General features: G+C 41.7%; 1 protein-coding gene across 1 annotated transcript; it reads left to right on the top strand.

Moving 5' to 3' along the window:
• The first annotated feature begins 9,753 nt into the window (after positions 1–9,753).
• ccni2 (cyclin I family, member 2) lies at positions 9,754–15,957 on the top strand. The gene is made up of 6 exons (XM_068744670.1): positions 9,754–9,867; positions 9,984–10,118; positions 11,037–11,111; positions 11,221–11,361; positions 14,051–14,350; positions 14,568–15,957. The coding sequence occupies exons 1-6, from the start codon at positions 9,754–9,756 to the stop codon at positions 14,886–14,888; spliced, it is 1,086 nt and encodes a 361-aa protein (XP_068600771.1). The 3' UTR covers positions 14,889–15,957.
• The last annotated feature ends 284 nt before the right edge of the window (positions 15,958–16,241 follow it).

Genomic DNA, 16,241 nt, shown 5'->3' on the forward strand with positions numbered 1-16,241 from the left:
CCTATTGGTGGAGCAGCAGCAGTCTTAAAGAACAAAGGAAGAGATGGGGAAATTGTAACTTTTGAGGAGAATGAGGTGCATCACGCACATACTTGGATGCGCATTTGCGTCTCAAATCGCCTATCTGAACTAGGAACGCATTTTAAATCCTATTCTGGATCAGGGGTCCAGTGCAGACAGATGTGATCTCTTGTATTAGTTCTGATCAGTGCATGTGCAGCACCATTTTGGATCGGCAGTTAGAGTCCTTAGAGATTTATCTGAACAGCCCGATAATAGATTATAATAATCCAGCCGACAAGTAGCAAATACATGATTTATATTTCCACATATTTTAAAGATCAAATGAGCCTGACTCATAAGATATTGTGCAAGAAGGCAGTCGTGGAAATTCATATTGGGAGTTAAAAGGTATCCTGATCAATAGTAACTCCCAAATTCCCCACAGTGGTGCTGGATGAATCGCATTGCAAGGGGCTATATCTTTATATGAACGTGTTATTAGTGTGTTTGTGATAAGTGCAGGGTTTGGTAGGAGGGAACTGAACATCAACCAGTTTGTTGCGGAATAAAATGTCCATGAATAAAGTCTGATTGGGTTTGGTCGTACTCATAATTATGTGCTCTCTGCATTACAAATTAAAGGTGTTTACCAATAATGCCACCTAAAGCGAGCACATGTAGTATGAACTATATTAGATCTCTCAGTACAGAGCCCTGAGGAACTCTATGATTAACTCGCGTGGAGGATTCACTCTTGATATGTACAAACATGGAATAGACAGTAGCCTTTGAACTAAATGCTTACACATGCATGCTAATATGATCACAGTGGCAATGCAATGCTCGAATGCTGTTAATAAGAACATTTAATATTCATTATTCCAAACATTTTACTTCAATGTATTGACTTGCCCAGATTTGCTAGTTCGTTAGAACAGAGTACAGCTGAGGCAAATGAGGATTTTGGTAATTGGACATTTTATTTGAGTACTGTATATAAAAAGTTATTCGAATTCATTTAAAGGGAACATGAAATACTTATGCCAATTTTATGTAAATCCATTCAGAAGCTGCAAACCTGAACCGCAAAGCCTTGAGCAACGGGGAGAGGATCGCCAAAGTCGGCCTCAGGGTAACATACATTAGATATCTGCCCCAAATGTAATGCCAGTAATTACAGAAGCTGTTTCAGTCAAGACAAATGTGATGGGCCAACCGAAGCAACAGAACAGCATTGCCATCTGCTGAGCTCTAGCTCTAAGATGCCTCTGATTTCCAAATTTCAGCATTCTGAAGCCAATCAGGAGGCCATTTACCAATTTCCATGAGCACAGTCGAGTTATATAAGAATGTGATGCGAGGCGAGCACATGAGAAACAGTTGGAGAAGGTGGTGGCTGGTGAGGCGTGGAAAAGTCAGCAGCTGCAACTCCTCCCTTACCTCGGTGAAGCAGCTTGAGCTGAAGATGCTTTGATATCACACATGCAGGAGCTGATGATTCCATGAGGGGAAAGAGAGTGCATTACTTTATCTGATGATTTCGAATATTAACAGGTCATTTTGACAACAGGATTTCATTGTCCAATGCTGATTATTTAAAAAAGCAGGTAATTCCCATAATGAGCAGAAATGTCCTCTTTAATCCGGAGTAAAATCAGGATATCAGTAAAGAACGCCCTTGCAGGCATGACCAACCATTGCACAATGGTTGACAATGTGCTGTGCAAAATGATTATTTTCCAGTGGGAGGGTTGAGAAAAGCCATTTGATGTCAGAAATCGTAATTTGTTTAAGGCCTGAAGTAAATCCACGCTCAGTACGGATTAGACTGAGAATTAATTCTTCACCCAAGGTGCTATCTAAGAACTGATTCTGATTTTAAACGTGCATTTGTAAAAGTATGGTGATTAGAATTTATTTTCAAAGCGGTATCTCATGATTGGCTTCAAGTGTGAATCAGAACGGGAACACAACCTGGTATCACACTAGATGTACAAAAGATGAGAGCAGACAATGGTGCACATTTGTGATTTGACATCAAACTGAACCAAAACCAAGACTCCTTTTATTGATCCTTTGTCCTCATACTCACCAAAGTAAGCATCCAAGATCTGAACTCCAATTACAGAGTCAAACATCAAGTGAGAACCGGCCAAACTAGCGCCAAGGTAAAATAAAGTTTTTTGCTGTATGAAGAGAATTATAATATAGGTTTGAAAGTCAGAAGGCAACACAAGAAGTAGAAGCTTCAATTCAAACTCTGAAAGATATTCAGCTAATGGAAATTCCTTAGCGATGGCAGCTCTGTTTCTAATTTTTTAATTATTATTATTATATAATATTTTCGTCTCATTGGATTCAGGATTTTTGCGCAGAGGGCACTGACAGCTCTGCGGCCTCTGTGGAACCACACTGCCCCCTACTGACGGAACAGAAAGACTACAGCATCCCTCCTGGTGCTCCTCTGCCTGTGGCCTAAAGATATCAAGGATCTGAACGAGAACGCTGCAAAACTGCTCTGCAACCCAAATGCAGCTCCCTCCACTTGAAAAAAAATGTAAGACCTGTTGAGCTTAATGAAAATAAGAATGTTTGCACTCAATAATCTAATAATGAAAACTGGAAAATATGGGCAAGGTCACGCACAGAGGTCACTCTACTTTCCATTAGTAGGTTTAAATGTAAATATTATGCTATGGTTTGATAGCAGACGATGGTTCGTTTGTTTTTATAGCCACCATGTGTCACAGAACATTTTCATCAGAACAAACGTTGCTGTGTTTTGTACTGGCTGGGTATGTAATTGTATCTGATCAACAAATATTCTTATAGGTAAATCAAATCTAGTCCTCCATGACCTGAAAGCATTTGTTTCATTATGAGTTCTATTTCAGTGAAAGATGAACATTCAAAAATGTCACGGAACATGCAAACACTTGTTTGCTGCACTCCGATTCAACATTTGCTTTTTGATTTATGTTCCCTTTAAACCTTGAAGTTGCAATCAACCAAAGACAGGAGCAGGAATCTCCACTGATGACTTTCATGCTATTTTAAAATCATTCCAAGTGCATGTATAATGGAAGCCTTCCATTGTTATAGCGCCTAGTATGCCACATTAACTTCTATCATCTGGCCTCTGTCTCCCCCCAGTGGTGCCGAGTAAACCAAATCTATCCTTTAATCATGATGCAGCCGGCCAGAACCGAGACTGACGACTTCTAATGATTCCAGTAGCATTTCCAGGGCCAACGTCCAGTCACTATCCCTGTGTCTGCGTTATGGGTGGATGAATAAGTGCTGAATGCACTGTCAGGTCTGTTGGCCAGGAGTCCTCTGCTAATCCTCTTAAATGACTTGGCTGTATTTACAGAGTGGATCCCTACAGCTGAGCAGGAGGGCTGAATATTTAGAATACGACAGTGATGTAAACTAAAAGCTTTTAGAGTTAGCGTCCGAGATTCACACAAACACAAACAGACAATGTTTTATTTACACCTCTAGAATGCTGCAATTGATAATTGCTCAGTAAATAATGTTAAAACTGGGCCGGATTTTGGAGACTAATTCAACATATATATGTATTCACTCACGCATGTGTGTGTGTGTGTGTGTGTGTGTCACTGAGCCAGCTCTCCTCACCAGTCGGTCCAGTCGTGTCGCGTCCCTGTTTTTTAATGCTCCCTCCCCAACAGACAACAGCATAAAAGAGAACAGTGAATACGACAGATTGGTAAAACATCAGCAGCAGTTTTTTTTGCAAATGTTAAAGGACCCCAATCTTCTCAGAAAGTACAGACCACTCTGTCCTTTACTGTGGGGGCTGTCCGTGTTATCTGCCCCCCCCCCCCCTCTGATGGAAACGGGCTGGAGATGGGAACTGGAAGTCCGACGTCTAGAGCGTGAACAGAACAGCAATGAAACGATAAGAGTGTTCTCACAGCAATCTCAGCCATAACTTGCAAAGTCAGAACGTTATGTTCAAACTCAGAATTCCAGAGCGTATGGCCAGCCTTCTGGTTTCTGTATAGGCGAGCATGTGCGTTTAGTCCAGCCAGTGCAGAGGCCCTAGCGGGGCGGCGGGGCCTCAAGAGATAAGAAGGAAAGGAAAACTCATTCAATTTGGCCTGACAGGAAGTGATCAAAGTCAGAGATCAGATGTAACTCCAGGGACATACTGTGCTCAGCCAAATGCACAGAGCGTTCCTGGCAGGACAAAGTTGGTTCAGGGTTGATGCTAATTTATGAATGTGGTGCTGAGCGTTCCAGCAGAGGGGGAATGCAGAGGGAATGCAGGAACATTGTACATTCTTGTTAAAGTGATCAGGGCAGTGTGCATTTCAACATCAGTAAGATAACAAGCCAAGCATGCCAGCGTCTCCAGTTTCATAGGCTGCTTAGGATCCCAGAGGTTGGAGTCAGTGAGCCCCCCCACCCCGAGACTCCGTGAGTGTTTTCATCGCTTGTAAAATCGGTCCTGTTGAACTCCTTATGGGAATTTACTTGAGCTGCATACGTCAATAAACGTATATGTCTCCTTCTGGGTAGTTCATGGTTGATTCCAGTCATGTCAAACGGTCATTTAGTGCATTAAATAATAAAAATAACTGATCAGATTTTTTTTTTTACTTCGTCCACTACTTATACATCCTTTATTTATATATATACTTGATGAATGTCAATTGAGCTGAAAAGCTGAAGTGGCGCTACTCTCATGCTGTGTTTGTCATTAGCTCCTCCCCAGGAGGTTTAATGATTCATGTCAATTTGATCACTTTGGATTGGGATCTGATTTACTCATGGATCCACAAATCACATCAATACAATGAACACTTCATGCATTCATGTCAGGCATGCACGGTGTGCACGTCACTTGTGTTTCTCTGTGTCATAGACCTCCATTGTTAAGAATACATCAGCGTATCTGTTTCTATACATGGATCACACATAAATAATCGTGCTGTGAAAATAATTATATTAGTGCACCAAACCTCATGACAAAAATAGACCCCAACAAATGCACTATTTGCACATATGCGTGTCATATATGATAATTCAACAGTTACAGATGCTTTGAGATACAAATGTGCATTATTAAATGATGGTGATTATAAATGTGCAACTCGAGACAGAGTCATCAACAAGATGGCAACTTCATCCTAGAGCTGAATTGAACGGTTTTCTGTTATTGGAAGCAGGTTCCTAGTACCATGAAATAATAATTTACACCCAAAATAACATCCTATTGGTTTATGGTTCTCTCTCGCTCTCTCTTAGCATTGCATAATGCCATGAGTGTTTTCCATTTCGTCCTAGGGTAGTTTGTAGTGCAGTAGAGTAGTGTTCCGGGCTTGATTTTTTATTTTTTATTTAGCTCAAATTAGTCAAATCTGGGAGACAGAGATCCTTCTGTTGCTGCCATGAACCAACAGGGTGCAAGTAAGGATTCACAGCCACCAACGGAAACACATCTCAGCCCGGTCATGTTCCCACTGGCACGCAGAGAGCGATGGAATGCAAACACGCAAACACTTTTGTGCAAATACGTTAAAAGTCCAATGGCTAGAAGCGGGCAGGAAGCAGGAGACGTGAGTGTGGACAGGCAGGAGGAGATGGCGTGTGGATTCCAAGACCCAGAATATATGTGAAAATAAGCTTCTGTTTTACAAATATCTGTATCCTATGACATTCCTATCTCAAGCAATCGAGCACACGGAACAAACATGACGCATTGCAAGTCAAACACAAGCTGAGTCGGTGCAATAATACAACCAGTGTTTGATACCCTCTGTCGACATGCAGATATGCTGCAGGCTGTGATTCTTTCCTTATCGGCATTCCAGCCGTGACCTCAGCTCACACACACACTAGTCGACCTTGTCTTTTATCACTTAGCTGTGTGAAGTGACAGAGTGAAAGGTCTGTAGCTGACGCAGGTTGACTCTTCTTATATCAAGTATTGAGACAGCTCGTAAAGAAAACAAGAAATCCTGAAATTCAGGACTCAATTTCTGAGATTTTCTGACAGCAGAGAAGCAGCAAGGAACCTGAGAAAGCACAAAGGTGTTTTCTCCTGCTGTCATTATATGTGCTGTTAAATCTTCGGGAATGCATTGTTGAACACTCTGCAGTCTGAAAGTTAAGCAGCACAAAGTGACATTAAGGAATCCACACAACAACAGCAGGTCTGTGCAGCAGCTTAATGGCCTTTAATGGACACAAGGTATCTAATTAGATCTCACATCAACAGTTATTTAGGAGGTCATTATACCACCATGCTAATAGGTTGAAAGCACACTGCGGACTGTGTTCATCAGGACAGCCATTAGCTCTAGTACGCTAGATTCAAAAAGAAAATCTGTCAATGGGGTTAACCGTTTCACAAATGTAAATCTTCATTCTGGATCATATAGCCATGTATTCTCATGACAGTATCTACAACAACATAACAATGACCGAAAAAGGTATTGGCTGAAGTGAAACACTTATTAATGCCAAACCCTTATTACAGCTCGATTATGAATGAACGCACCCAACTTACATATTAACATACAAAATAAACAAAATATATATATAATTTCTATATCATTTTTTTACAAAACAAATTCATTTTAGTTATATGCCCATTTCTTTAGTTGAGTATGGTCCAATCGTTCAGTGTAATGTAAAAATAAACACACAACAACAACAACAAAAATGCAAAAATGCAAAAAATAATAAAAATACAATAAGTCAAGATGACTATTTCTAATGATGGATGATCACAATTACTTCTTAATATTCTTCTTCAGGTGTCAGTGGTTATTTTGACTTTTTGTTTTGTTTTGTTTTTGACCAAAATAACTAGAACTGGAAAATATAGAAACTGTCCCATTCAAAGATAAAATAGAACTCTTGGGTTAAATATCTGGTTGGCGAAATGTGTGTAATGTTTATTAATGAAAACCTCCTGCCAGTCTGACGAATGCGCTCAGTATATTTCGGTGTGTATTCTTACAATCGTGATAATAAATAATTCTAATTCTACGAGGAGAGCATTTGTCAAGAGAGAGGCTTTTTGGCATTCAATCCCACGTACAGTATATCACCTAAAAGCAGCTGGTAATGTCGCAGCGTTTGGCACAGCAGGTTGCTGACGCCGCACAAATGAGAAAGTTATCAGTGTTCATGACCGGAATATGAAGAGAGATGCAGAGGAGATGCGGTAAAGGGAGGAAATAACAGCACAAGGGCAAACCCGCCCACAGCTGAGAGGGAAAGATAAACGTCGCTGGGCAGAGCGCCGCTGTCACATACTAATGAGCTCCACAAATGAACAGAAGCAGACCTGACAGGATCCACTGCTGGCTGAGGAGGCTAACAGGACCCCGTGGTCGCCTGGCAGCACCGATGACAAAGACACCATGCAAGGCCAATGATAATGTTCATCGAAAACGTAATAGCGAAACAGAAGAAGGAACCAATGAGCTGATGCACTGCAGCACTGCAGCTCTGCAGAGGCTCAGATCCCCTCAGCCACAAACAGCAGATGAGGATGCAGGTTCTTACCTCCGCTGAGGCGGAGGCTATGTAGTGTTGGTTTGATTGTCTGTCTGTTTGCAACATAACTCTAAAGGTTACTGATGGATCTTGATGAGATATTCAAGAAATGTTGGGAATCTTATATGCCAGGAACAGATTATTACATTTTGGTGATGACCCAGAAGAGATGCTGGATTCTGGATCACTTTGACATTTTCTGTAACATTGCAGTCAATGGAAGTTCAAAATGTCTTCCTTTCGGTATCTCGGTTGATTATTGATCGATGTTTATGGAATTTGACACAGTCATGTTGGGTGGGGGGTCTCTATCTCACCACTGACTTTAATCTGGATCTAATCCAGAATTAGGTGAGGGGGGAGGGGAAAATTACATTTTAACATTGAAAACCCCGTTTATGGATTCAAAAAGCTGTAAAAAAAATAAAAAAATAAAATACACATCAACTCCGATTCGCTTCTACTTTTCATGGTTGGTGTAAAAAGATATCAAGGACAATTTATAACCTTTTGATGATGATCCCGATTAGAAATATAATTAGGAGGGGAACGAGCTGCTCTCTGAGTGTTTTTCTAGTTGTTGTTTTTTTTATTTATGTTACCAGAATCTATGCTTAGGACTTAGGAGGTGTAGGCCAAATCTGACCATGACCTCACTGACCCACTTGGCCATGACTGATACAATTGTCACAGTTGTTGCATTATGATGATGTCACGAAATAAAGCAACCTAACTTTTCAACTCCTGAAGACTACTTTTAGTATTTGTTATGTTCTCGTCATCATAAGTTATCAACAAAAATATGTTCCATAATTGTAGATCTACACCGATCTTTTTTTATATGAATATAACTTATTTTCTTTCAGAGATTACCTCCTTTTTGAATGTCTCATTTATGCTGTGGCAGAGCCATGTCTTCGCCTCTGTTACCATACTGGGACCCAGGACAAAGGACAAAGAGGACATACATTTACACACTGTTTGCATCACAGTCTTTTTAATCTGCAACAAGAAACGAAAATTGTCTGAATATTATCTGAATACATATTTTCTGAATATTATCGACATGCTCTCTTTGACACACAGGAACGGATTTAACGGGCACGACCGGAACGCAGCAGATCTTCCATTTCCACTGAAAGCCCGACCATTTTGTTTCCGTGATGTCCCGGATGTGTGACCCACTAACACATTTATGTACGAACAGGCGGGATGACGTCACTGCGGGGCGGAGTCTGAGGCGTTCAAAACACAAGCTGCCCTCAATCCTCTCTTGATTTGTGTTTCCGGCCTCTTTTTTTTTTAGCTCTTATTTATATACCTCCGCGCAGCTGCTTGGATCGATCCGCGCTCTTTGCTTTACACTTTGTATAATGCTGCTGCTCTCCGTATGTTCGCCCCGAAAGACGGTCCTTTCCGAGGCTGCGTTCTCCGACAGCGCCCGACTGCTTGTTTGTTTGCTGCTTTCTATGGATACGGACTAATTTAATAAAAGGCGGATAAATGCACTCGCCGTCGAAGGGATCTCCTGCTGTTGAAACCGAGGAGGTGAGACCGTGCAGATGACAAAGAGGAAGATGGCCGTGTTTGTTTGGGGGAGAGGCTGCGGTCCGTTATCCCGCCTCGGATCCTCTGTGTGTTTCGTGTCTGGAGCGTTTCAGCCGCTGCGGATTAAACCGGAGTCACGTCCAAATCGGTTTCTAAATGTTTCCAAGCATCGAACCAGCGCTGCTCCCTGCAAAGTGTGAATGATGGCGCCGTCGCTGATCCGACTGGACGGCGCTTCCTGTTGTACTTTGCTCTCAGCCGCGCTACATGTTTGTGTTTATCTGCACATACCTCTTAAAATGACTTCTTATTGTACACGGAATTAGTTTCTGAAACTCCTCCCTGTGTTCTCTCTGTTCAGTCTTGTTATGGTGCAATGACAACAGATTGCGTTTAAATAACATAAAACATCTGTGAAGTGCGACCAAACCTGATTGGTTGAGATGCACAATCTTTTAAAATGTATTTATTCATTGATCCTCATCAAATCGGTTAAATATGCATTAAATGGCTGAATGTATAGATTATTATTAGGTCGTTGCTGCTCCGATCCAAGTGAGGCCCTGTAATGTAAAGTTTCATCATTTGGGACAATCCGTTTCCTCCACGTCCTGCTTCAGGTGTTCGTGCTCCGGGAGCAGCCTGGCCTACGCTGGCGTGGCGATGAAGAATCCAGGCGCTGTGGAGAGCCATCAGCTGGGCGTCCTGCTGGAGGCCGCCCTGCTCCGGGAGGCTCGCCTCTGGAAGGTGCCAATCTTCAAGGGTGGATGCATCCAGGTGAGGCCAAAGCCCACGTGCACACGGTCATGTAGGAGAAGGATAGTGTTAGTTTTTTTTTTTTTTATGGGTAACAGTAACGTGACACTGTAGTTTGACCAAAAATAACCCCTCAGGGCACAGACATCTCTTCACCCGAACACCAAGCTATGATCCTTTGGCTCGGAGAGAGGAGCAGGTTGTTCCGGTTCTGCCCAGAGACCTTTGCGCTGGGAGTGTGTGTCCTCAACCGCCTGCTGTCCACAGTCAAGGTAAGCTGCTGCAGCGTCGCCTTCGTGGTTCCCGGTCTGTGTGGAGAATGTAAAACTGCGCAAATGGCTGCGTTGTGCCGTAATCGTCCAAGTCTGTATTCACCGAGAGCAACATTACACTCGAGTTTTTAATTGAAGTGCTAAAGTTGAAGAGTTTCTAAACCACAGCAGCTCAATTCCAAACTCCAGACGGATATTCATACATATTTTTGGTGTTGATGAGCCCCCCGACTCGTCCTTCTCCTCGGGTGAAGGGGATCATCACGAGCCGTAGTCCAATTCTACACAGATGATAATTACCAACCAATTTTCACTCAAATTGATCAATTCTGGGATTTGGCTAAATCCTCTGACTCAATTTTGCAGCGTTTCTTCCGTGAACAACAGGGAAAGCCAAACGACTTTAGCGTGTTTAACAGATTGGATGATTGGATGAATATTAAACGATGACGATGCGCGGAGCGTTTTAACTTCACAAATTCGCAGCAAGAACGCCGGGAGGAATTAAAGGAGGAATTAAAGGAGGAAGTTCGTGCAGGAGTCGGCAGAACCTGCTGCAAAGAGGATGTTGTCAAGCTATGTGTGTGAACTGTAAATATGAATTTAACTTGTAGCTAGAAAATGATTCTTGAACTGAAGAGATGTCGGACAAGTGCGAAAGCATTGAAGAAAAACGGTGTGACTGGATATATTTTCAAATTGGTTAACTTTTCATTAAATACATTGAATTGAAATAAGTCAACGTATTTTATTTTTCCTCATAATATTCCTGCGATTTACTTAAAAGTACTGAAATCCCCATCATTGATTCGACATTTGCCGTCCCTCATCTTTACCACTAATGCAGCGGAAAAGTGTCTCGCGTGCTTAAATGTTTCTGCTTCTTTCTAATTTGCATGAAACATTTCCTCTTTTCAGGCCCAACCCAAATACTTGAAATGCATTGCTTTCACCTCATTGGTCCTGGCAGCCAAAATCAACGAGGAAGATGAGGTAAGAGTTTATCAGTGTTAAACAACCAAAATAACAAATGACAGACAATCCGCGCTTGTTTAAATCGGTACGTTTATTTGTTTCACGTTGTCGCCGTCTTTTCACACAGGTAATAAGCTCCGTCAAAGACCTGGTTGTGCAGAGCGGATGCAACTTTTCAACGGCGGAAATACTTCGCATGGAAAGGATCATTCTGGACAAGCTGCACTGGGACTTGTACATCGCGACACCAGTCGACTTCGTTCACATAGTAAGTCAGTTCAGCAGACAAACGGGCGAACAAGGCTTCTTCTTTTTTTAAGATGGACCTTTTCAGAGTGAGCTAGCTCAGTCTTTGAAATGATTTAACTTCAGGTCCTGGTCTTGCATTAAAACACGGCAGTACAAAAGCACACAGCAAACCATCGAGCTTGCATCAAATTTGCACACCGCCCCCACCTCGGTAAAGTATTGGTCCTTCTTGAGATTGTGCCTTTCTTTTGATTTGACTCATTGCGACCATTACTACCAGCTCCATATGCAAAACTTTGCTTCCTGAAATAACTTCTCCTTAATATTCTAGTTTGTTTTTTTAGATGCATCCCTGTAACAGAATCCCACCCATGTAATAATAAAAATGATAAAATCAAATATTCTCATTAGAGAAGACGTTGAATCCCAGATTGATTTCCAAAACGGAAAAAAATGTATCAGAAATATGCCAGTGTTACACCTGCAACCCTGAAGAACCACGACTGTAGTACCAGATCGTTGTCTCAGTTCCAAGTCTCTCGCGTTAAACTTTCTACGGCCTTCTTGGAAATGTGACGTTATTGGATCACACATTGGACAAACCGGAGTCTGCGTTCTCAATGGGTTTCAAAAAGAAGTCGTACTGGTTGCAGTGGTTTTAGTTTTAGTATTAAGTAATTATTGGCTACACTTTGCTCAACAAATACAATTTTAATATTGTAATAATTAAGTGCGTAAAACAGGACTTTATTCTGTTTGTAGAGCCACGCTAGCAGCACCTCATAATAAATCATATTGAACTGTCGTTTCTGTTTCTCTGAACCCGCGGTGCTGTTATCTAACTGTTTGGACTGGAACCAGTTTAACAGAACCCTCTGACTCCTACGGGGAATTATCTTGTTGCCCAGCACAATTTATATATAGATTCATTTACTTTTAAAGCAAACAAAACCGTAATTTGACTGAAAACTACAATCTATGAAGGTGGGGCGGCGGTTGGATACTTTATGAATACATCTTGTACTTGACAAAAATGATTTATCATGCTAAATAGATTCACACTACAGAAACTGTTTCCATTGATATTGTTCCCATACTAGATTCTCTGGTGGCAAACCACCGTTCCTGATGAGCATAATTCAAGATAAGAATTTGGTTCGTCTAGGAGATAAATACTTCCAGTTGTGCGTTTTCAGATCTCGTCTTTGAACAAAGTGCAACAAACATTCCATCCACAAACACGTTGGTTTATTTTTGTTATTTTTGAAAGGGGTAGAGGACGTAAGCATTTCCTTAAAGCCACAAACCATAAACTGACGCCATAAAAGCTTTTTGGCACATAGAATCGGTATCTTCTGAAAGGAAAAAGTCCCTTTGTCCCACTATTACCGTTTGTGAACCAAACTGATGATGTCATCGGTTTACGTGTGTCGTGAATCTGTTATTACAGCACTTCATTTTATTTTTTATAAAAAGCCATGACTTCTAAAATAAAGACGTAATATATTAATAAAAACTATATAAAATAAAGATTTTTTCTCTCTCTGTTTATACTTTTCAAATAAAGACTTTTAAACTAAAACAATTTCTCACAATTCCTTTATCCCCTGCCCTGGAGAATTGTTTCCTAAATATGTTTTTTCTTCATTGTTTATAAAATGGTCACTCAAATCTCTGATTCTTGTCCGACTCTCCATCATGACACTTTCACATGATTAAAGATGATTTACACAGATATCTTGTTACTCGCTCTGTTTGCATCCACAGCAAACCAAAGTCCCTCATGGCTGGAGGTGTGTTTTTTCTTTCTTTCATTAAACCCTTCAAAAAAAAAAAAAAATCCCGCTCCATTTAAACCAAAGGGTAGAGCTAGCTTGCTAGAGTCAGCCCTCAAACTAAACGGAAAGGAGAACCCACTCAGGCTGTGATTTACAGCTCCTATCCACAAATGGGAACACAGAAAAGCCGTGCATTTATGAAACGGTACGAACAAGATCACTGAATCTGGGGAAGACGAGTAGGTCGATGATAAAGCTGATGGTAATGATTGGCCTCCGCAAAGCAGATTGTGTTTGATGCCGTTTGATTGTTGGCAGGATTATGGAAAACATGCTGGCTGGATCTTGATGGAGGGGGAATCTGAAGATGGGACTTGGTCTAGAGGAGATCCCATTAAATTTTGAGAGTGATCTGGATACAAAAAAATCTGGATTTATAAAGGGGTCCGATGCAAAATGTCTTCTGGGTCTGATCCAGAATGAGGTCGGGAAAAATATATTACAATTTAACGTTATACTCCATTTATGGATTCAAATATCAGTTAAAAATACACAAACTCTGATTCACGTTTACTTTCCATGGTTGGTGTATCAAGATACCAAGAACAATCTAGAATATTTTGGTGGTGATCCAGATCACCATGGAGATGGCGTCAATCTAATTAGGAGGGGAATGCGCTGCTTGGCAGAGGTCTGCGCTCCGAGTGCTTTTCTAGTTGTTACTGCAGCAACGACATGGATTCGCACTACAACAGAGCATCCTGGGTAAATGGAAATGACTGATGTTTTTGTCAGATGTTTATGGCCCAATGTTAAATGTTTTATTTTTATTATGTTAAGGTGGGAATGATGGACAATGGGACAGAAATGACATCGTTACGCTAAAGTCTTGGTCTCTCTCTCCTGTGTTGCCGCACGTCTCCCATCCAGTTTCACGCCCTGCTCGTCACTGACCACCCTCGCCTTATTCCGTCCATCGGGCTCGGATCCAGTGTCGGGTGCGAGCCGGCAGCAGGCCCCGGTTTGCTTCCCGCCGGGCCAGGATATCAGAAGACTCCTCCGGACTTCCATGCCGTGTTGTGGACCAGGCAGGTGCAGCACTGTATGGCCTGCCACCAGCTTTGGCAGTTCAAGGGCTCCACATTGGCCTTAGCCATCATAACTTTGGAGCTCGAGGTGCTCACGCCCGACTGGTTCTCGGTCATCACCGATCTGCTGAAGAAAGCACAAGTAAGAACAGACGCAGGCCTCTTCTTTTCTCTTTTGCCGTGAGCGCCCTTCCATAAAGGCACACAGTTCAGAGTAATGGGGAGATTATATTTAATGAGGAACCGGGTATGCTTAATGTGCCACCACCTGAACTGAGTCCCGTCTGAACGGTAAACCACGTTTTAAATCTGGTTCCTGCTTGTAACGCTTGACCCGTTGTGATGTTTTGCTCACCTAGGTTGATAGCGGCGAGTTCATTCACTGCAAAGAGATGGTGGACGAGTACCTACACAGCCTGGAGTTCTCCCTACCGCCCAACGCCGTGTACATATTCGACAGCGCCCAGATCCGGGAAGAGGGGCGAGGCCGGAGCCTCCCGTGGAGCCTCAGACGGGCCGGCGGGGGCCGCGGCAGAGAGCAGGGGGACTGTGACGAGTATTATGACGGTTTTAGGCGTCTGTATGACGAGGAGGCGGCCCCGGGGCCAGAAGGGAATGAAGCCGTGGGTTTGCAGAAGAATGCGTCTCCTTGTCCGCCGCTGCACCCCGCTGTCAAATAGTGGATTCACACACGCTTACATGTACTCATTTACAGTGAGAATATTACCAATACTGCAATTCAGCACATTTTGAGACATTTTGAGTCCTAAGTTTCACTTGGATGAATCTCGCTGTTTGGTTTAAGAGAAATTAATTCTCTTTGGTCTGAGTTCAGATTGTATTATTGGTTTTAGGCTCTCTTGTGTACGCGCATCCACACTGTGGTTCTGGAGCCGTGTGTGGGTCAGTGTTTGAGCTGAACCTATGCTGATGCCATAATCCGCTCTGCGTTGGTGGGATTCATCAAGCCTGACTGAATGTGAGACGTGAACGGTTCTTTTTAGTAGTTATTTATATCGTATCTTCTACTTACTTTTAAACTATCCGTTTAACATGAGTTGACGGATGTGAAAGTGTTTGTTGAGGCCAAGAATAGCTTTTATGTTTGACTTGATTTTGCTTCTTGGGTTCAGGTTCCAACCCAGAGCCGCACAGCACTTTGAAATTAAAAGCTTTTTTTAATCGATTCAATTTTTATTTTTTGCCAATCTTTGGTTCTGTTAAAACTTTCACTTCTTGTGCTAAACATTTTTTTTTTTTTTACCAAAGCTTTAATTTCATGACTAAATGCTGAAAAGTTTAATCAAATAATTCTGCCTGTTTCTGCTTTGTGACTATTTCACAAAGGGGAGCTGCTTTAGATTAGTTCCACTACAGCAGAATAGTGGCTAAATGGTGATTTTAACATCCTAAATCAATTGATTACTGATTTTGAATCAATGGTCTTATAAAATTATTTTAGATTGCATATTCTAGACCCGAGGTTTAGCTAAAGAAAATTGTCACAGAAGTATTGGAACATAATTGTCCCATCATAATTGGTAAATATATTGTTTAACAATATATAACAAAATGGAGTTTCCATCAGTTGAAGCCGATAGACAGTCTCCTACACCGGGTCTCAGCTGTCGTATTAAATGTGAACAAGCTGTTTGGATGAATCTAATCAAGAATATCAGCGGCTAATATTTTTGACTTCATGTTCCTCCATTCATTGAGGCAGCTATATTATATGGACAACCAGAGAAATAAAGCTATGACTTAAAGTCTAAAGTGTTCATGTGTCATTTCTGAAAGATTGTTTTCGTCCTAAAACTTGAACGAAGCAGATTTATACTGCTATAATGCGTGGTGCTTAAAAGATTAAAAATTAAGTTGGATGTACATTAAATTCATGATACTCTTGACTCCATTGCTAACTGATTGGTGTATAGGGCTCATCACGCGGTGAAAACAGAGCAGACTGAGTCGACACGTCTCCTCTAAACAGGAAATGAAGCCTCTGGAGGCAAGCGCTTGGGTTACAGCGGAGA

This window comes from Brachionichthys hirsutus, chromosome 10 (assembly GCF_040956055.1).
Source record: "Brachionichthys hirsutus isolate HB-005 chromosome 10, CSIRO-AGI_Bhir_v1, whole genome shotgun sequence".
In the NCBI taxonomy this organism is placed as follows: domain Eukaryota; kingdom Metazoa; phylum Chordata; class Actinopteri; order Lophiiformes; family Brachionichthyidae; genus Brachionichthys; species Brachionichthys hirsutus.

What these genes read in the sequence shown, in the direction of transcription:
- ccni2 (XM_068744670.1), top strand. Translation starts at nt 9,754, where the DNA reads ATGAAGAATCCAGGCGCTGTGGAGAGCCATCAGCTGGGCGTCCTGCTG. An exon ending in CAGTCGACTTCGTTCACATA is followed by an intron (nt 11,362 to 14,050) that starts GTAAGTCAGTTC and finishes TCTCCCATCCAG; the next exon opens with TTTCACGCCCTGCTCGTCAC. An exon ending in ATCTGCTGAAGAAAGCACAA is followed by an intron (nt 14,351 to 14,567) that starts GTAAGAACAGAC and finishes TTGCTCACCTAG; the next exon opens with GTTGATAGCGGCGAGTTCAT.